Raw genomic sequence first — 20970 nt, forward strand, 5'->3', positions numbered from 1 at the left:
GCGATGCCTACTTCGAGTACAGTACACTCGGATCGTGTCAATTAAAATTCTCTAACAGAAGTAAATAACGAGCACGGGACGTAACACGCGCGAAATTTCGATTACGACAGGATATTCCGATATTTTCGTTCCACACTCTGGCCGATTCTCTGAGAAAACTGCAACCGCTGGAGGCAACGATTGCCCGAGACAAGAGACACGAGGGGAACATCGGTGCACGATGTACGCTCGTTTATGAACGACATGTCTTACCGGGCTGCAACGGAGAAAGCCGCAGCGACTAATCGCTGGATTTCAGCCATCGTGTAACACGTGTACACGAGCACCGAGCCACGAGATTCGCTTTGGTATTTCACGAAGAAAACAATGCCTTCGCCGATGTCCCGCGGGCTGATTCCCAACGAAACCAGATCCCAGTTACAGAAATCGCCGGCCGAAAGTCTTCCAGGCTTTCCTTTATTTTCCGCCCTTGAGTGGCCAGTCTGCGAGCCAGACTTCCTCCCCGTTGTCCCTGGCTATTCGACGGTTTACAAGGGACAATGAGAGAACGGAGGAGAGGAAGACAGCTCCTTTAGTTCCGGCTACTCGAGAAATCATCTCCGAGAAGAAAACTCTTTCATTCGAAACGGACGAACAAGACTTACCCGCTGTATTTTCACTTTCCAGGTTCTGCCCTCTGAAGCAAAATTCCATTTTCTTCGAGACGTTGGATTTCTCTTTATCCATCTTTCATGACAAACACGTCGATCGTACATTTCGCAGTCGAGTTAAACGAATAGGAGAGATTCCTCTGAAATCCTGGCGGAAACTAGCGTTTATCCTTAAAACTATGGAGATCATCTTACTCGATTAACGATCGCACTGCGATTTAATTGCGAGCAATTACTCGTTGAGGTCTCGTTTCATTCTGGCTAACTTATACACCTATTCTATCCAGGATAGGATTGGATAAAAATTTCTGAAATTCCTCGAATTTCGTGCACGCTGAAACGCGTGAAATAGAACTATGATCGCATGATGAGTATAGCTAGTAACTAAAAAGGCGGCCGGAATAGTGACAATCGTGTAAGCATGTTCAATCGCAGGGGCACTACTAAACTAGTTATATCTTCGGCAATTTTCAATATTTTTTCTTAAAAAAAAATAAGTCGCATGATGAGCATAGTTAGTAACTAAAAAGGCGGCCGGAATAGTGGCAATCGTGTAAGCATGTTCAATCGCAGGGGCACTACTAAACTAGCTATATCATTGGCAATTTTCAATATTTTTTCTTAAAAAAAATATCGAATACTCCTTAAATATAGATTAAAACCATGCCATAAATCCCGATACAATGTCTTCATGGTTCCTTAAAAAAAAAAATCCCCAAAAGCACCTAGGAAATTTATTACAAATCTAGAACACACCTTAAACGCTTTATCTGATATAGTCCTCGCAATACCTAATCTATAAATTCCTATTTGTCAACTCTTCCTTATTAACGAAGAAACGTCATTATCATCGGATTAACTGAATCATCTGGATCTCTCGAAGTCGTTTCGAAATCGTTCTAAAAAGCAGTAATTACACCGAGAAATTCTCTTCGTTACTATACCCAGGATTTCAATTACTCGGTTAATAGTCGGACAATTAAGCTCGCGGTTATAGATTAAATCCCAGACTGCACGATCGAGTGTCACAGGATGAGCGGCACATTTTCGAGCGAGTATCGAGCGGAAAAGTAAAGAAAACGCGAAGAAAAACCGCGGATGAAACATTGTGATAATGGGACAAAGGAACGACAATGGTGATCAAATTTATCCACGATATCGCGAAGATATCTCGGACTGCAGTCGACTCGAGGTAAACGAACGTTGCTCGCGCAAAAGCCGAACAAAGTGGTCGACCGATCGAATTTCCTCGCAGGAAACAGCGTTCCCGAAGAGACGAGCCTTTCGGGACTGGTTTTCCCTCGCACTAGCTATATCTGCCAGTCGTGAAAGAGCAAAGGACGCTCGGTCGATCATAGATAACCACCGGGTTCCTCGTTCACAGGCGAATTCCAGTCACTCGGCTCGGGGATCGCGATTGCGAGCCAACTGACGCAATCCAGAGACTTCCAGCCGAAGCTTCCGTGGTTCTAGCACACTTTCGATTCGCGGCGATCCTCGTCTCGAGACCTGTCCTCTTACGATTGGACGAGAATAGCCTGCTCGTATCGTGGGCACGAAACCTCGCGATAGCAGCTGGAGGCGCGTGAAAGAGAAAATTGGAATGACCGGAGCAGCGTATGCTCGCTTGCCCTTGGCACTATTCGCGTATTAGCAGAAGCTTCGGAAATAGACGTTCCCTTTCGGCTACCTCGTCCTCTTCACCGAAACTCGCGGATAACGAAAGCGGAACGCTGTGATCGGCCAGAAACGAGCGCGTTATTGTTCACGTGTCATGTTCGCGACGACGTCGAAGAGTGGAATCGGTTTAAAAGAGCCTCGCGATGTTCAACCTTACACGGTTGAACACGGTGACGAGGCACGCGAGGAATTCTACTAGCTCGAGACATTCCTTTACCTGCAAAAAACCGCCGGGATGCCCAATCTGTGAACGACGCAGAGCCAGCAGGCTCTGCAAGAGTCGCAAGTTATCCAGTTCACGTCGATCATCCTTGGTCTGGCCGCATGGCCGGGGTCCTGGCTCGGGAAAACGGGCGCCGAGCAGCCCCCTGATAAGCACCGGGTGAACAACCGCGTGAAAAACACCGGTGGACACGGGACGAAAATTGTTGACACGACACACGGCCGACGTGCAGCATGAGAACTGTGGCCTGGAATGTGCTTTATCGTTCTCGCCACCTGATATCGAACACTTATCTCGCTTCTCGTTCCTTCTGTGTGCATACGACCGACGTGCCTATCTTTCGCCTAAGCCTGTGTTCGTAGCCTCTTTAAACTCGCCTCTGCTTCAACAGCCGAGAGCGTCGCGAGAGCGTATTTTAAAAACCCTAAGCGAATCCACCCTGGCTTCCCCAAGTTTTCGGTGTCTATCGAGCTGTCGCGATAAGCGAGCAGTTTGCATACACGTGGCCAATCGGACAGCCTGTGTGCCTGGAACACGCGGTGCACACCTGACAGAACAAGCAGCCTGATCAATCGTGCACGCGATAGAGACCGAACCCCATCGATGAGTCAGCCGCGACGAATAAAAACCCATGGCGACCGATCGACCTCCTCTAGAATCGGGTACCATAAAAACGAACCGCGAAACGGGGACATGTCTCTATTCCAACGCGAGGAATCTTCGTTGATAGGCTTCGAGTTCCTTAGAGAGCGAAATTCGTGACGTGACTACCGGCGTCATCTCGATCCACAGGTATAGCTATAGTACGCGTGTCTCTTCGATTTTCCTGGAGCTCTATAGGCAGGGAAAATTCGTGTTTGCTCGAGGAACGAGGGCGAATTCGGGGCTCGTTGAGGGACGATAGGCTTCCGGTCGTCAGGTGCGCGCCCCTGCGATTCGACCGACAGGAAACGCAGGTGTACACGCGGTGGATGCACCCTACCTGGAGCTCCAGCTAACCCAAAGTGTCTACCGACTCCTAAAGCCTGTTCCACACCGCTTAGAGGGATCCTTTGACTTTACACGTTCAGCCCACCTCGGCCAACTCTATACGACCTCGTCCACAATGCCTGTTTCTCATAATTCCTGTTCGAATCTCGACTCATCTGTGCTACAAACTACTGGTCTTTCGGTTGGACGCGTTAACCGATCCCACGGAACAAATCGTGAAAGTTCTTTGCTTCCTATCTACAGTTTAGGGAATCGACTCGACGTTGAGAAATCGAGTAAGCCGATAAAATATATCTGTTTCGAAACACGGAAGATCAGGTGATAGGAAGCGTGAAACGCGCTTAAGGTTTCGCGTCTGGCGGTCAGAAATTCGGGGGACTCTGGGTTAGGGGAATATCACAATGACATCAGGTACGAGTAAACACTCGCAGGTAAGCAGTCGGCTTTCCTCGTAACTATTCTATTCAAAAGGCCGCACGGACATTATAAGGACGTATAACAGGCTCGAATCCTCGTGAATCACTTTGGGATCAGGCGAATCTTCCAATACCTAACAGAGCGTAGACGCAGTTAGCGGAACTTTCGTCGAAAACGATCGTAAAAACACGTTCTTTGGCTCGATCAGGTCCTCGAGAGTCGAACGCTAGGACCGACTGTACTAGTACCATCCAAGTATGAGTGAATCGCTGTTGGGATCAGGTGAATCTCCCATACTTGATAGAACCTAGCAGTTAGAGGAACTTTTGTCGAAAAGGATCAGACGTTCTTTGGCTCGATCAGATCCTCGAGTCTCGAACGTATGACTGAATCGCTGGAGACCGAGTAGGGGAATCGAAGGTCCGTCATCGACTACGCCGAATTCTTTTACGATTCTCTCTGCGACGACGATCGCAGTCGCAGCACGTACTCGCGCATACCTCCTCACGTCAGGGACGTTCGCCGCGGTTTAAAGATCTATGAACGGCGGAAATCCCGACGTGATTTCTCGTCGTCCGGTTCGCTCTGTGAACGACCAGACTCGGTACATTCGTTCCCGATTCGCCCTGCTACACCCTCCGTAATTCGTCATCTTGGGATTCGCGAATTGCCTCGGACACGAGGAAAATTGTGGCAGCCGAGCGTAAGGTGACCTAACCGACCCTAAACCCTAAACGTTGCCAATTTTCTCCGTGAAACTCCTCCTCGGGGAGTTTACGTGGCGACGATAAAGCGACGGACACCGTAATGAACTTTCAATTAGCATGGTCGTACGAACCTTGACAATAGGTCAGTGGCTCTCACGCGAACGTGAGCGGCATCGAAACGACCCGGGATTACGTCCGCTGCAAGTGGAATCGACGCGAATCGAATGAAAAAATGAAGCAAGAAGACTTCCAACGCACTCGACCCATTTCCTTCCAACGAGATTCCTTTCTGGAAGGTCGAGGAACGAAATCCTAGCGTTCCCAAGGAATCGGAGGCTCCGCATTGTCTGGGTCGCTTTTCGCCGAATCAATTCGCGAATCTTCTTACCGATATCGCGAGAATTTAATAGAAATTCGATCGACTTTCCACGGAAACATAATTGCTCCGTTCCTTTTCCACGTTTTTTAATCGATCCGAGCGCGAACCTCGAGCAGCCATGCCTGGCGACAGCGAAGAGCGCGGCAGGAATAGAGGACACGTGCAATTGCACGAAGAAAAGAAGAGGAAACGCGGATAAAATGCTCCATTTCCCAGGTGGTGCGTTGTTGCGGCTCATTATGGCCGAAGATTGGAAAGTATTGTGCGGTGTACAGGTCGTTTAAGTACCGTTCTCTAAGCCGTGGAATTCATCGACGGACGGGTTCCGTGACATTCGATTAATCGGTTTGATTAACGACCGTTAGTGTGTACGCGTACGACCTGCGAGCCCTCGATCGAAGATAAAGCTCCCATCAATGGCGTACATACACGTTCGTCTACCTTCATCCCAAGTGTCTCGACCCACTCTCTGAATCAACCGGACTGAAGCTGATCGTGTCAGCGAGCAGTGAAACTTCTCCGTAACCCGATTATGCACCGAGAGAGATCACGGTGTCCGACCAGGCGCGAGTTGCCAAGTTTCAGCGTTCTTGGCGATTCAATTAGCCAGGCTGATTATAGTCTGCACGTGACGCACACGTCGCCCGTATATCGATCAACGCGTATTAAGAGAGCACCCAAGAACCGATACGGTAACGACGCTCAGCGCCGTCTATTTACGGCCGCGTCGAGGACGGAGCGCGATGGACAGGATTATGCTTTCGACAGGAGGATCGAGGAATAAATCCCGCAGAGCTGGTAATTAAACTTCGAAGAGACACGCGAAAGCACTCGATTCCGAGTTCCCAAGTTGCCGGCTGAAGAGGCACCGGAACGAAAACGCCGCTTTAACGGTTCAAACCACTTTCCTGCAGCCCGTGAGAGAGTGCAGTGAACGAGCACTCGACGTGCACACCCTCGAGGAGCGCTGGTACTCGCTGCGTATCGGCGTGCACTGCGCATCGAAATACCGAGAGAAACTCTATGTCTTTACGACGCTGCCAGCCGCGAGAGTTTCGCGGATCGGTGCAAGATCCAGCGAGTCGATCGATGGAACGCGACGCGAATCACGATCGTTCCAGATCGATACGATTTATATTTTCACGGACGTTCTCGTCGCAACGGTGTCAATGGCGAGGGATCCTCGAACTCGCTCAGGCATTCCGAGGTGAATACGAGGTGTACACGCGCAAGTACGCGATAAGAAACCGCGTTATCTTTATCACTCGAGCAGATAATTCGGTGGAAATTGCAGGAAAAGAACATGGCCGTCTTGCTGGAACGAGCGTATGGCGCCAGTCGTCGTCTATCGGATGCAACGATTGCATTCTCGGCGAGAACAGGGAAAATCGAGGCGGGAAAGCCCGGCCTCGAGACATCCTCGGATGCATGGCGTAAAAGGCACACATGCGAGTTATATAGACGCCGATAACAGACGCGTACTCGTACTCGTGTCCCCGTGTCGCTCTATCGCGATCATCGATGCACGTTCGCGACACGATCAGGCTCTGTCCGTCAAATTCCTCCGTAACGCAACACCGATCACGGTCCAGCCTGTGTTACAAAGGAGACTCCTAATCGAGCGGACGATATCCAGATGCGATCGCGAGGAGCGCGTTTTCGCCGTTTCGAGCGGACTTTATCGACAGGCACAAGTGCATGTCACGGACATAAAGGTCACCGGGTGCAAGGAATTAATGGAGCTCGCGGAGAGGGGTCGAGTGTGTAATCCCACGCGGGCCAGGGATGATTAAAAAGGAATATCCTAGATCGGAATTTCGCGAGCGAACGCGGATCTTCGCGCGACGACGAAGAGAGAGGATAAAAGGCGTCGAATGACGCGCATAATACGAGTGGGAACAATAGGAGAGGCAGGCTTGCAGCGTCGATTCGACGATGCCAATGCCGTCATCCTCATTACCCGCCTCCGCCATTCCAGCCCCTTCTTCCTCCTTTCTCCCGTTCCTTCGCCACCATTTTTTCTTTCTCCCCTTTCGTGCGTCTCTCCTTGCCCGTTTCTGCGCGGCTTTTATTTTGAAAGCGGGATACGTGGTCGGAACAGGAAACGCCATGGGAGAGTGAGCAATCGGTATTCCATCCATGGCTGTGTCACGGAGAGCCTCCACGAAACGCTAGCGGCCACGAGAACCGGACCTAGCCTCGCCACTAGACCCTTCTAGCAACGGCGTTCGATTTTCGGCTCGCTACACTTGTTTGCCTTTCCCTCGTTAACGAAAGCCATGACTAATTTGCCGAATGACTAATTCCTAACCCTAAGTTGCAACCTTCCGGCTGAATTTCAAACGGGACCGTCATTTCCGACAAACTCCTCGCTGACCTGTCCTTCCAGCGTACTTGTAGAGCCTTTTATCCACGAGGAAAAATATCCGCGTGAATAGACAACGACTATTCGTCATTCTCAACCTTCATTATGCGCGTGTACAACGCGTACAACGTGTACCTGGAGTTTTATACTCGTAGAGAAGGGCGACGCCATGGATTCGTGGACCTAGTACTTCCCATCGATAACTTCCACGTTTCGCAAAGATGAAACGAGTTCGAAAAAGGTTGCGAGAAACAGGCTCACCAGGCAAAATAAGTAGATCGTGTCGAAAGTCTCAGATCTTGGGAAATCAAACGGTTAAAATTGGTCCTAGACATTTCTCGACCGAGTGGACGGATTGGCAAACGACGAAGGAAGGAAACGGGTGAGAAAGGCAGGTAACGTGTGACACGCGAGAAAGAAAAGGAGGAAGAAAAATGACAGCGGTCCGCTTATGGCGACGCGATGGAGCCTCGTCGCGCTGCGCCGTCAAATGCAAATCCGCTGCGGAGTGCGACGTGAAAAAATGTTATACGAGTAGGGACGAGTGCCGAGCGTGAACGTGGACGTCGATATCGATTTCGTGAGCGCAAATCGATATCCGTGGCTCGGTTAACGGACACCAGACCACGAACCGAAGACTCGGTCACGGGGTGCTTATCGTTGAGAAAGTCTTTCTTTTCCGCCGCGCAGACGGGGACAAGATTGCTCGAGGAACGAAAGCCGCGTCCACGTGTTTCTCGCATCGCGATCGGAATTAAATTCCCGCAAATCGAATCGGCACGTTGAGTTTCTCCGATCGCTCGCATCTTCCTAGCTCCCGAAGGCACGGTTCTACCAATCCCGAGTACGAGATTCCACGATGAAAAGGGGTAACGGAGATTCGACGATCAGAGATGAAATACCGAGGGAAATTCCTCGTGCAAAAGTTCACTCGTTCGCGAAGGATTCGAGTCGGAGCGCGAAAAGATGGCGGCGCGAGTGATCGGCCGATCGGTGGACTCGCTATTGTCAGCAGGCATGGCAAAAGGAAGGACGGTAGTTACATGGTTCGTATTCGGCCAGCGAGGCGTCAACATCCGTCCGGCTGATAAATGAGAGCTTTCGAAACAGGAAATTCGCGGCGCGGAAACGAGGGCCGCAATCTGTAGGGCTTTCAAAGGGTTTTAACCGAGAAAACGAGCAAGCCATCAGTCAGCGGGCGGAAAAGAAGTGGAACGGAGTCGGCTAGATCGCGATTCGTATCGAAAATCGAGCATATGCATACGCCGAAAAGGGAGAAACGCGTGATCCAGCAGCCCAGTTCTCGGGGACGACCTTAAAACCGGTGGCTCGTGTCGGCACGTTCAGCCAGAGAGGCGAAACCACTCGTTTCGAGCCATTCACGCTGTGTTCTCGTGTAAAAGTGGCCCGTGATGTCAATGGGCGCATTCATTCGCACCTGTACTCTTCCACAGCGACGTCTATGAATAACTCGAAGGTAATTTTCTTACGCGAATCTCTTCGTCTTCCACCAGAAGGTAATTTCCATACGATCTGGCCGTCTGGGATCCTTCGATACTTTTTCCCGAGCGCTAATTCCCGCAGTTCTGCCTGATAGACGTATATAGGTTCCATTCGATTAAGAGTTCGAGGGAAACCCCGCGGTGTACGCCAGTACTGGGACGAGAGTCGGACGCGACTCTGGTGCCGCCATTCGTTTCTACCGTTCGGCCGCAAGAAGACAACCGAAGGAAAAAGAAGGCTGGAGAGGAGACGATGAAAGAAAGAGCGAGAAAAGGAACGAAGACCAGAGGAATCCGAAGCCAACGCGGCAGCGTTTCCCAATCTTTCCTGGGCGACGCAATCTCGCGAAATATCGTCTTCCGATACGCCAACTTTGACAAAATACTGTTACATAATACCGGACGACGTTGTGCATCTACCACTTCGCCATTTGCACCTCGAGACGCGAATCGAGGCACGTCTCTGGCCTGTTTCTCGTGAAAGATATTCGAATGGAAGACATTCGGTAGAGACTGGTACTCTCGAGGAGTTGGAAAACGAAGAACCTAGGAAAGCGTATGCGTAGCATTAAAATTGCTGAAAGACTGCATGGTGCAACGTGGACAGGTTGGGAAACGCTGGGATAGAGCGAGGCGCTGCATCGCGAGGACTGGAAAACGCATTGTTTAGGCTGCACTTATACCAACGTATCGGTGGGTGTGTCACGAGCGTGAAATACCGGCGAAGTGACTATGGGGAGAGAGAGAAAGAGAGAGATGGGAGTCACTTTGCCGGCGCTCCAGCCACGTCGAAGATTACATTGGACCTGGTCTATTCGATCCGTAGAGTGCTGGCCTCTACTCGGCTTCATTGGCCCAGCTTTCTACAAATTCATTACTTTCGCGCTCCATGGACCACCGAGACCCATGGGACACGCGTTTGATCAAAAAGTTCGCACCTCGTTTCGGAAAAAGCAATCGCAACCGTGAGACCCACAGCAGACTGTCTCGAGACTTCCTAGGCTAGAGAAGCTTCTCAGCTTCCGATATCTCGCTCTCCGATATCAAACGAGAAAATGGATTATAAATTCGTGGAAGCAGCTGTTCGGCAAACGACGGGAATAAAATTGTCGGATGAAAGCGATTACTCATCCGACTACCTCGCTTCTCTTTTGATCTCTCGCAGCTTAATAAACGCGCACTCCGCGCTTGCGAAATGGACGCTGATATTGCATTACGTTATTCCGTTAGCATTATTATCCTTATTGCATTATAATTGCGGAGCTTCTGACTGCGCCACTGGGGGCCAGAAAATTCACTCGCGGCGTTCCTCCGCGTCGATTCATCTCCCTGCTCGTGACGCGGCCGCGAGATTCCATTAGAACGACCGGATCACGGCTCTACCTAGTCTACGCCTCTGCGCAGCTCGTTTCTCCCGATAACGGAGATTCCTGGTGCTCCGTTGCTCGCCAGCACGTTCACCGCGACATCTAACAGTCACCTGCGGAGTTCCCTTCGTAACCGGCAAGGTAACAGTTGCGTAGGTGCAGCTGCACGCGATGCAACTCGCAGAGAGGTGTACGCCTACGACTCGCCGCTGATTTCCTTTTCGCGCGGAACGTTCGCCACGGTGATCGTGGAAACCACGGTGACCTATAAAATTAAAGGGCACCGACGAACACCGAACCGAACCGAATCGTGTAACACCGTGTGAGCGATGCTGATAGACCGACAACGGTGCTAGACCAACCTAACCTGAGCTAACGCGACAGACGCAGAGGCAGATCTCTCGATCAGCCAAGTTCGGGGTCTCGTTGGGGAAGAAGCAAACCCATGCACCGATCGATACTCGATTTTCCTACTCACCTGCAAATGGGCTTCTGATCGTCGCGCTCATCCGGTGGGTTCAGGAAATTGCCGTCGTTCACCGCCGAAGACGTGGATCCTCGTGGCGACCTTGGGCCGCCCTCCAGCTCTCCGATCAGCACTTCTGTTTGACCATTTTGGAAAGGACTGCTGGCACGTCGTTCCCCGACTCTTCCGCCTTGCACCGGTGTCTGAAAAATGAATCACCGTTTCACCGTTGCGAACTACACACTCGCTCCAATAGCATTCCGCGCGCGTGTACCGTAGGAAATGGCTCGAAAATTTCAAGAATCGAGGAGAAAAGCTCCCGTTCCGTACCAAAGAAGCGAGTAATCGCAAGCAACGATGCTCCTGCTCATTTTCACGGAGTCCTCGCAACGCCGATTAATTATGCAGGAATGAATGACGAACAGCGAATAGCAATTCCGGGAAATGTTTACCTCGCACTCGACCAATCGCATGGACGCGTTTACATAATCGTCGCGAAGGAGAAACCATTTTTTACCAGCGAGATACAAAGATAGAAGCGGACAACGAGTCGTAATACTTTCAAGGATTGAAGAATATCGATGCCACATGCTTATTCCTCGTCGTACGCGATAGCCTCGCCTTCCTGATCGCGAACGTGCATATCTCGTTTTGCCATTCTTCTATCATTTCTAACGTGCACGAAAATCGCGAGAGACAGGCGTGGCTGTACTCACTAAAAGTTTGCTTTCCTCGGGACAAGTGAGCTGCTTCTCAGACGCGTCCTTTGCCTCCCGGATGTCCTTCGTGTCTTACCCTTAGGTATGGTACCGTTGCTGAGCTTGGTGGTGAAGGCATTCGTACTCGGTTCCCTGAAAAAGAATCGTAGATCAGGCCACCTTGGTCGACACACCAACGCCAAAACGAAAGCAACGACGGTATGCGCGGTTGCGTCGCAATGGGATATCAATCACGCCAATCGCAATTTCTCGCATCCGGCCTGTAATTGTACTTCCCATTGCGGCGCGCCGCGAGTTTTCGCGTTTCGCGCTCTACCGTGATGCTCGACCTCGTCGATACCGAGACGAATCGAATCGAAACCGTTAAGCTTTCGTCCCGAATAAAAGCGCCGTTGTCCGTGGCAAAAAGTTGCCATTGTACACGCAACGATGTTTCGAATCGCGATCAATCCGTATAAGGAGGGAAATAAAAGAGGGGAAACGAGCGCGATGGAAACGTGGAACAAAGAGCAGAAACTATTAACGCGAGGGGGCAGGAGAAATGGCAAGGATGAAATGCCACTTACTTGTCGGCAAGCGTCACGGTAATTTGGTTGCTCGTCACATTTTTACCCGCGCTGTCTCCGCTAGTGGACGCGACCGCCTCGTTGATCTGCACACACAGCAAACAGCAAACAATCAGCTCTGACTTGCCTCTGACGGACGACCGCTGTTTCTCGCGGAAACAAAGGGATTCCCGACGACACTTCCCGATCGATGAACTCTTTTTTTTTCTCTCTCTGTTCTTTCTATCTCTCGTCGCCCTTTCCTTGACACCCGGCACCGCGACCGCGCCAACGGGAACCAGGGAAAGTAAGGAAAACTCTAGCAACGGTTTTCGGGCCGCAACCTGTGGAATACACGGGAACAGCAGCGTACAACGCGAGCTGCACTCATCCAAGGCCGCGCATGATCGTGGCCACCACTCACTCCGCTCATTTACTTTGCATTCCACATATCATAAGCAAGCCCCGTGACGATTTCCCTGTCAGCCGACCGATTCGTTCGCGCGTCGTTTACGTTGGACAAGTGGAGTCGTTCCGAACGTCGTTCATTCGCGAATATGTCCCCGATTAGAACGTTCGATAGACGCCAGGCGTACATGCCAACGGAATAGGAACTAATTGTTTGAATACAATGGAGACAACACAACGACCGGCCACTTTATCTCGGCGCTGCTCACCGTGCACCGACACGGGAATCAGCTTTAATCGAGCCACCATCGATTAACCATTTATCCACATGATCGCTTCTCGAAGGCAGCCCTATTATCTTTCGGCCTATTTCTTTCGATTTCAGCCTTGCATCGAGAGAGACAGGCAGAGAGATGGCCATATGCGTAATAGCGCATTTCTACCGCGATATTACGTAAAAACGAGCTATCTTTCGGCGCGGTGAAAGGCATGCGCAATCTTCTTTCCGCGAAACTATCGAAACGTCCCAACTGTAAAAAAAAATTCCTGTGTAATTGCTAGCTGCTACGGCAAGACCTCTGCAATATATTTTCTTGCTACCGATTGGCTCGCAGTTCCCGTACATTCTGTCGCATTTTCACGTCGGCGGTTCCGCGATTCTGCTCCACAACCCATCTAGAGTTCTTATTTCTACAATTCTAGGATATTCTAAAAATTTCCGTCCTTTCCGAGGGCATCTTGTTTGTCCCGTTCTTTTCTATCGTTATTCCCTTTGCTGGTTTTTGGATCCTTTGCACTGGTCTTTTCATTCGGTACGATTCCATGTTTCATATCTTCCAAAGTTTCCTTGATATGTCGGGATTGATATATTCTCCGATATTCTCCGCCACTAATCCCGCGTGGACACCACCCACGGAAGTATCTGGAAACGAAAGGAAACGCCAGAGACGCCCATGATAGGTAGGTAATCGACAGGTTTCGGCGAAAGTGACCGCAAATGTCCACTGGCCACAGGGTGACGAATAGGATTGCCAGATGCAGGAATTTGGAGAATTTCGTCGAACGATTCTTGAACCTGGAATGACCGGTTGACGACCAAAGTTCCAACTGAGGTATCTTCGCAATCCAGTCGATTATTCCTCGATAAGTTGCGTAAAGGTGCACAGTAGCGCGATCCTCGGCGATTTCTAATCGTGAGCATCGTAGATGCGGCATCTTCGTGATCTTCTTAATATTAAGAGAACTTAAACAGACACAGCGGATGGTAGAAATACACAGAGAATGTTCATGGTTGGAGCATTTCAACGATCGAATTGACATCACTGACCTGACAAGACGGACCTCGTGGCCTCGGTTAGGGTCGCGCGAAGTTCGTGCTAACCTTAAGCTCAGTCCCTATCGAAAAACGCAGAACGCCGCACGTAGCCCTGCTACCCGCTACATCGTCATCATCATCACCATCGTCGGTGCCGCTATTCTACATCGCGAGGATACATGCTACTATACCTGCTGGTGCAGAATCGCCTGGATATCGCGCGGCTGAATCCTCCAGTGCGATGCCAGTCTCTGCAATCGTTCCTTTGCACGCCTGCAACAGAAACGTACTTTCCATTATCACGATCGGACGTGTCTTGCCGGGTGGAAGAAGGTTAAGAAACACTCGAGATGAATCGCCTAAAATTAGAAGCTTAATGCGGCTCATAAAACGTTCGCGTTGCAGGAAGTGCCACTGAACTTCGGCTAGGAGTAATGCCAACATTCCTCTCGGCGAACAAAGAGCGTGAAAGACGCGTTACTGAGATGCGTACAGGTATTTTAGGTTCCAACATCAAGCGACACAAGGTTTAATTACACGGAAGTATCGCGAATTTCCCTCGGTCGTTTCGATACAAACCTTTCATTCTCTCTCTCTCTCTCTCTCTCTCTCTCTCTCTCTCTCTCTCTCTCTCTCTCTCTCTCTGCGAATGTAATTACCTTTCGACGGCGATGACCCAAGCTTCTCGCACCCGACCAGCGTTGAACCCGTCCAGCTCTACTGTCAACAATTTCAAAGCGATTAGTCACGAGGACGATCCACCTTCTCTAGTTACTTCTACTTTCCCTAGCCTAGTTAGTTCCCTCTGCTCGCGTTTTTCCCGAAAACACCTCTTACGACGCGTGACCAACGAATCCCTGTTTCCCGATCAACACAAGTACCGTTTCCAAGGGGGACGTCGTCGTCCGGTTCCTCGTCGTCGATGAACTTGATGGTAGAGAGGTCGAAGTGCATCGCGACGTCCTCCGGCTGCTCGTCGATCGCCGGGAACTCGATCGACTTGGGCCCATCGTCGACCACGGACTCGTCGACGACGAACGTCTGTCCCTCGACTCCCGACCGCGACGAGCACCCGCACAGGAGCACCCTGCGTAAGAACCTCGACATCTTCTCAACGACCTACAGACCAATCCACGCTACTCCCGGCGGCTTTTCTCATGTCTTTCGACCCTGTACTCCCGTTCCAGCCACGTCGGGGCTGAGATCTCGCACGAAGAACCCGACGCGATCGTACTCCCGGAGTCCTGCGACCAGCCGAGGATCTGTCCTCGCGAAATTTCAGCCAACTGTCGCGCGCGAGGAGGCAGAAGAAGACGAAAGGCGTTGCGTTCGCCCGCACGTGTCGCCGTACCATAGAAAATAAACGCCTCACCAGGGCTGAGAATGGATGGCACCGCGAGCAGTACCGACCAAGAGGTTTATATTTGGAACCGCGCACTGGCATCGCCGGTAAAAATCAACGTGTGGACCACGTCGCGACGACGCGCAGTACGCCAATGCGAATTCGTGACAGTGCAAACGCTAGCCGGCCATTTTTATTTCCTCGACCGTTCGCCTCGACACTTCGGAGCGTCAAAACGACGTGGAACCGATGGTCTCGCGGAGTGAATGATAATACGGATTAGACTCGGTACACCTGCAAGCTACATCGGTCATTTCGCCAATGATTTTCCGGCGTTTTCGATGTCTCGAAAAATTACGTTTCTCTTGCAGCTTCGACAAATTGTGCACGTTTCGCGTCGTACAGCTCGTTCCTAGACCTACTCCCGCTCGCTCATCACGCGATCTTGTGACTTATGGGGAGGCTGGAGTCGCGGAGGAACAATCGCTGACCTATAAACGAATCGAGTCGACAGAATTTTCATCCTTTTTCGCGAATAATGCGATCACGTTGCCCAAATTATACGCGATTTACAAATCGCACGACGAGATAGCTACCTTCGGAAGATCAGGGCATCGAGCTAAATCGGGAAGTTAGGCCCGTGTTCGATGCCTAACTTATTAACTCGTCGAACCAAGTTGTTCCACGCGATTAACAGTGCATCAACACTGTCACGTCCTCTTCTCCCTTCTGCTCTCTCTCTCTCTCTCTCTTTCTCTCTCCGAAATAGCCACGATTAGAGGTGTCAAGGTGAAACATCGCTATCTCCGGAGATATCGACAACTGTCGAAGTTAGCTTGGAAACATTGCGACATTGTAATCGGTCGACCTATTATCTCGAGCTCGGCAGAAGGCAATCAACTTGAGTAGCGGGATCCACGCTAAGAATCGTGTGCTCGGGGGTGATACAGGCTCCGAAGCTAACGCGGGAATTTATCCACTCGGTGCACACGAACCCTCGTCTCGAGGCCGACGTATTCGCCAAGAAAATTCGCAACAATCCCTCTCCGCCAGCTATCTCCTCCCTTTTTCCAGCGAACTTGGCGCCAGGCCAGAACGTGTTTGAACGCCAGTCGACGATTCGGAGAAAGTGCAGCCTCTCCGTGTCCCGGCAAGGCAATTTTTCAAGGGCATGCGGCGCCATCCACGAGGCCACCGGTGCACTACTTGCCACTTCCTCTTCGTACCTTCCCCGAAACGCATCGCGAAGCCGACTTTCAAGAACGAGAGAGGTCGTTTTCTTGGAAAATTCGGTTAACGATCGTTTCGATCACCGGGGAATTTTAAACCGTGGAAACCTTCTCGCTTCAACGCCATTCGCGCGCTTCTTAGGCCTTCCCAGGGAGAGTATCGCGTCAGAAAAATCCGATTTCTTTTCACTGTTCCACTCGGGAAAGACACTTTCACGTCTCGAGAACGCAACGTGAAAATTCGAGATCGAGATCGAGATTCGCGGTCGTTATCACCGCACTTGCAGCTTCGAGCTGCTACAGCCTACGACTCGCGGACTCGTGGCGAGAAATTTATGGTTTCCTCGAATAGCCTTCGCTCTTTCTGGCTACTATCGCGTCGGTGGTAACAAAAGCCGCGTGTACGACTCTCTCGATGGCTCGGAATTTTTGCATCACGGTCGCATTCCGTTACGTTTCGTCGCGGATTTCGCACAACGCTCGGTCCGGCGTGCAGTGTAATTAAAAAAATGATCGATCGATCGAGCCGATTCGAGGCGCACGCATACGCTCGTAAGTTCTTCGGCCAGTGAACCTGCTCGATTCGTAATATCAATCGTTTACATCGTGTTTATTGGATAGGCAAGATGAAAATTGTACGCCCAAATCGCTGCTTTATTATCAGGGTTAGACATCGCTATTTTTCCCGCGTGTTTTTAAACAGAGTTCAGGTTCACGCGACGCGTAATTTCATCGAGAATAAAACTTTGTTCGATTTTTTCTTCTAAATCGAAGGGAAAAAAATGCTATACTGCACGCCAATCTTATAACATCGTCGACTGGTAGGTTGTAATAATTTTCGGAAAAATTTTCGATAAAATGCGATGAAAAAAATACGTATGTATTTTGAAATTTTAACGAACGTGTACAGAAAACGACGAAAAATTTCGACTAGGTTTTACCTCAGAAAAAAATTGCCAAACCTAACCCTTTTTCTGGCGATTTACTCGAGGTCCCCCCCAACCCACCCACCCTACCCCCCTTAAATGCGGCGGAGGGAACGAGACGCGTAATCAAAAAATTTGCTAAATCTGGGTCAAACAACTCGCGACCCTTGCCTGTGTTACGCTCGTAAGCTTGACAAAGCTCCGTGGAAACGCTGCAAGCGCGAAATTCGCGGAGAAATTGTGCGGGAAAAGCCGCAGACCGCACCACAAGGGCCCCGGGGTTCGCGACTATTTCGAATTGCTTTCAGAACCCGACTAGAAAACGCAGAAAGCATGATAAGGAGAAAAGTCTGCTTAACGAGTGAAACGATTAACATTTTCTCCCACAAAGACTCTCTAAAGTAAATCTCGCGGAAAATTACGGACAGTCACGCTCGAACGTGCGTCGATGCCGATTTCGTCGAATTCGGGTCGAGCAGAACGGTGCCGTGACGATCACGTTGCACCGTTTCGAAGATACGAACAGTCCTCCGATTTCGTATGCTACGCTACTGCCTCGGAATTCTAATTAATGCCGTGCGTATAAGGCGAAAGGCGGGAATTTCGAATTTTCTAAGTCTCGGAAAATTTTTACCCTAGAATTTGCAAGCATTTCCGCCGAGTCCTCCGTTTTTCTGCTACCCGGCCACGTAAGCACGCGACTGGAGGGTCGTCGCGACGCTGACACACGCACGTGTCTCGCGTGAATGCAGCAGACGCCGAGATGCTGTACGGTACACGAGAACGGCGCGAGGCTTCGATGATAGTCGATTCGTATACGAGGCGAAAACCAGTTTTCTAACTGTATAAGCGTTCGCACCGTCCCTGCGCGAGTCTGCGTGTATGCGCATGCGTGTGTATATTTTACAATCGGATAGTAGAAGTCACTCATTGTGCGACCATCTTCTTCCAGCCATTCGCGAGACACCCACGTTACATTTTCTGTATTACAGAAGTCTTCGTGCAATATCCGTGGACGTTCGATGAAAGCCAGCCTTTACTCGAATGCGTTTGACCTATCTTCGACCACCGGTGGAAATAGGGCGTAACTATGGCGCGAGATTTTCTACGAGAAGAAAAGAATTCTTCGAGAATGCGTTCTAGTAGAAATTCTTCCTTCGAATATAGAATATCGCGTGAAAATCGTGTCGGTTTTATTAAGGACTCTATCTAGAGTACAATATTGTTCTACACGCGATACGCGCCGCTCTTTCGCACTGTTACGTGAAATTCCTGAAATCGTTTCGTTTCCTCGGCAGCAACGTGGAACGCGACGTTCCTCTTCGTCCCGGTGTGAAAGTAAATTCGATTAGCAACGGCCACTTTCCACTCTGCTACGGGGCAAATTCGATTCCCGTCGCGATAAGATCGAACCATTAGCAGCGGAAAACGCGTAGCCTAAATTAAAGCCACGTTGGAACACGTAGAGCACACGGAAGAACGGTGGAAATTTAGCAGAACCTCGTAAATGCAACTAAACTTTCGACTCTGCCATCTCGTGGCGCTGTAAATTATCCGATTACGCGGAGCTACGTGAAGTTTTCAGCAAATTCATTTCCGTTAAACCTGCCCAGTAAGCCGGCGAAGAAACCGGTGGCGCCACGCGTTCTAAAAATACAGGGAAAAATTCGTATCACTTACAGGCACGACCTGATAATCAAACGAGCGATGGTACTAGGCCGATGCGCACCAGGCATAAATATTTTCCAGCGATCTATTTTTTTCTCTCTCACCCTTCGTCGTCACGGTCGTATGTAACACACCTACATATGCTTGTATCTTATACACGTTGCTGCCCGCGAAAGCTCGTGTCCCGTCTTCCTCTACCGGTACTATCGCCTCCTTTTTCTACTTCCTCTCACCCGACCGTTCGCAACGCCATCCAGTAATTGTCCCGTGCTCGCCGTGCGTGCAACTCTTCCTCGTTTTCTAGGGAATTACTTGCCCGAGCCCGAACACCGATCGGTAAATGACATACTCTCGAATTCGTCGGACGAGACTCGATTAACGGTTTTCCGATTATTTCCCGCTTCTTGCATCACCCTATCGATCATGTATCGGCAAAGAGAAAAGACTGACTCGGTTAGGTAGGGATAACACGGGTAATACGAAACGTATATTTTCATCGACTGCCATTAGTTTCCGCATTACGTCAAAAGATGGCATAATTTTCTCCTACAGCGCCACTCCTTGCCTCGATCCTTTTCGCTATTTACCGAGCGAATCGCGCAACACTTCGCGTGGAAATGTACGGCGTAGAATAGTCGATCCGAAAAAAAGGTTATGTTCGATTAAACGTAAATCTCTCCTGCGTAGGTGCCAATGTTTTGTTTACAGAAACGAGTCACGGTATCGCAATCAACGACGTAACGAAAACCGGTTCTCCACTCGAAATTTACTCGAGATTTAAAAATGAATTCTAAGGACACGATACATCGAACGAGTAGAGATGCGTAGTGTCGTACGAAAGTGTCTCACGAAAATAAACGGAAATAATTCGTGGAAATGTCAGAAGTGGAGAGTTAGCAACGATTCGGAAAAGAGATTGAAATGCACGCCAAGCTGACACGCATGCTGCACCACGGCCGATTGTTGCTCCTCGTCAGCAAAACATTCGCATTATTCGCGTCATGAAAATACAAGCAAGCAGGCGGGCGCGCGCGCACGCGCGCTTTTATCGGGATGGCAACCAGCGAGCAGCATGTTACCGCTATATCAATGCGAGCGATTTTTACTGTGAAACACGCGCTAACTTTGCCGACACAAATCGCGTGGCGTTTATATTATCGATTTCGAGCGTCGAAAAATTGCAGCCTCGTGATTAAATGCTTAATTCAAATGCACTTTTAAGTGCTATCTGTTCGCTTGCTAATGGATGCACTTTTCGATCCTTTGCAAAGTCGTTCGAACGACAAAGATTATTCGCTTTGAAGAGACTTAGTTGATTAGCATTTAAACGAAACTCGATTATTCGGCAATTATAAATTTGTAATCGCACGACAGAGGTCAGTAGATGCAAACGGTTTTACAATGACGTACAGCGCGACTGCACTCGACGACGATTATTGGAAACGCAATCGAAGAGAATCGATTGTTGATTTCGCGAAACTTCACGCGTCGTGCAAATCCTTTATTATTAGGCTTGTACCGATGGTGGCGGTGGTCGTTCCGCTGCAATCCGGAAACACGAACGAGAGACAGAAAGATGAAGAGAAATAGGGGGAAAAACCCATCTCGAATACCTTTTTTCAGCGGAAGGAGCGGAACTCGTTTCGATAGTTCGATTCGCGAACATACTAGTACAATATTCAACAGCTTCCGAACTTTTGACCCGTCTCGACCCACGGAGAAATCACGCGTTCCTACTGTTTCCGATTTTAATTACATCCGACACCGATTACCTCTCTGTAACTCAGAAACTGCAACGGCGAATTCTTCGTCTCCGTTTTCGCAAATGGAAACGCAGCTGTTAACGTGTCACGTAACGATGACACATTACTGAAACCGAACGAGCCGACTACTTCTAACCAACAACCAACGAAAACTCATTTCTTCCGGTCGTCGAGATAGGGCCCATATAACGCCCGAAGAATAAACATGATTGCGCAACAATCGAACGAGGACGAGCGAAACATGACGTTAAAAAGCAACGTCACGAAAAGAAGCAAAAAGAGGTACAATCACCTTCCGTATCGACAGAT

The 20970-nt window shown here is 49.9% G+C and overlaps 1 protein-coding gene across 1 annotated transcript in view; it reads right to left on the reverse strand.

Moving 5' to 3' along the window:
- The window catches only part of LOC108553140 (uncharacterized), a 45976-nt gene that overhangs the window by 22461 nt on the left and 2545 nt on the right, over positions 1-20970 (reverse strand). Inside the window, 6 exon segments of the mRNA XM_017907918.1 lie at positions 10759-10949; positions 11463-11539; positions 11542-11597; positions 12032-12117; positions 13925-14006; positions 14393-14450. Of these exon segments, the coding sequence (XP_017763407.1) occupies positions 10759-10949; positions 11463-11539; positions 11542-11597; positions 12032-12117; positions 13925-14006; positions 14393-14450 (550 nt within the window).

This window comes from Eufriesea mexicana, unplaced genomic scaffold (assembly GCF_001483705.2).
Source record: "Eufriesea mexicana isolate 0111107269 unplaced genomic scaffold, ASM148370v2 scaffold9443, whole genome shotgun sequence".
Taxonomy (NCBI): domain Eukaryota; kingdom Metazoa; phylum Arthropoda; class Insecta; order Hymenoptera; family Apidae; genus Eufriesea; species Eufriesea mexicana.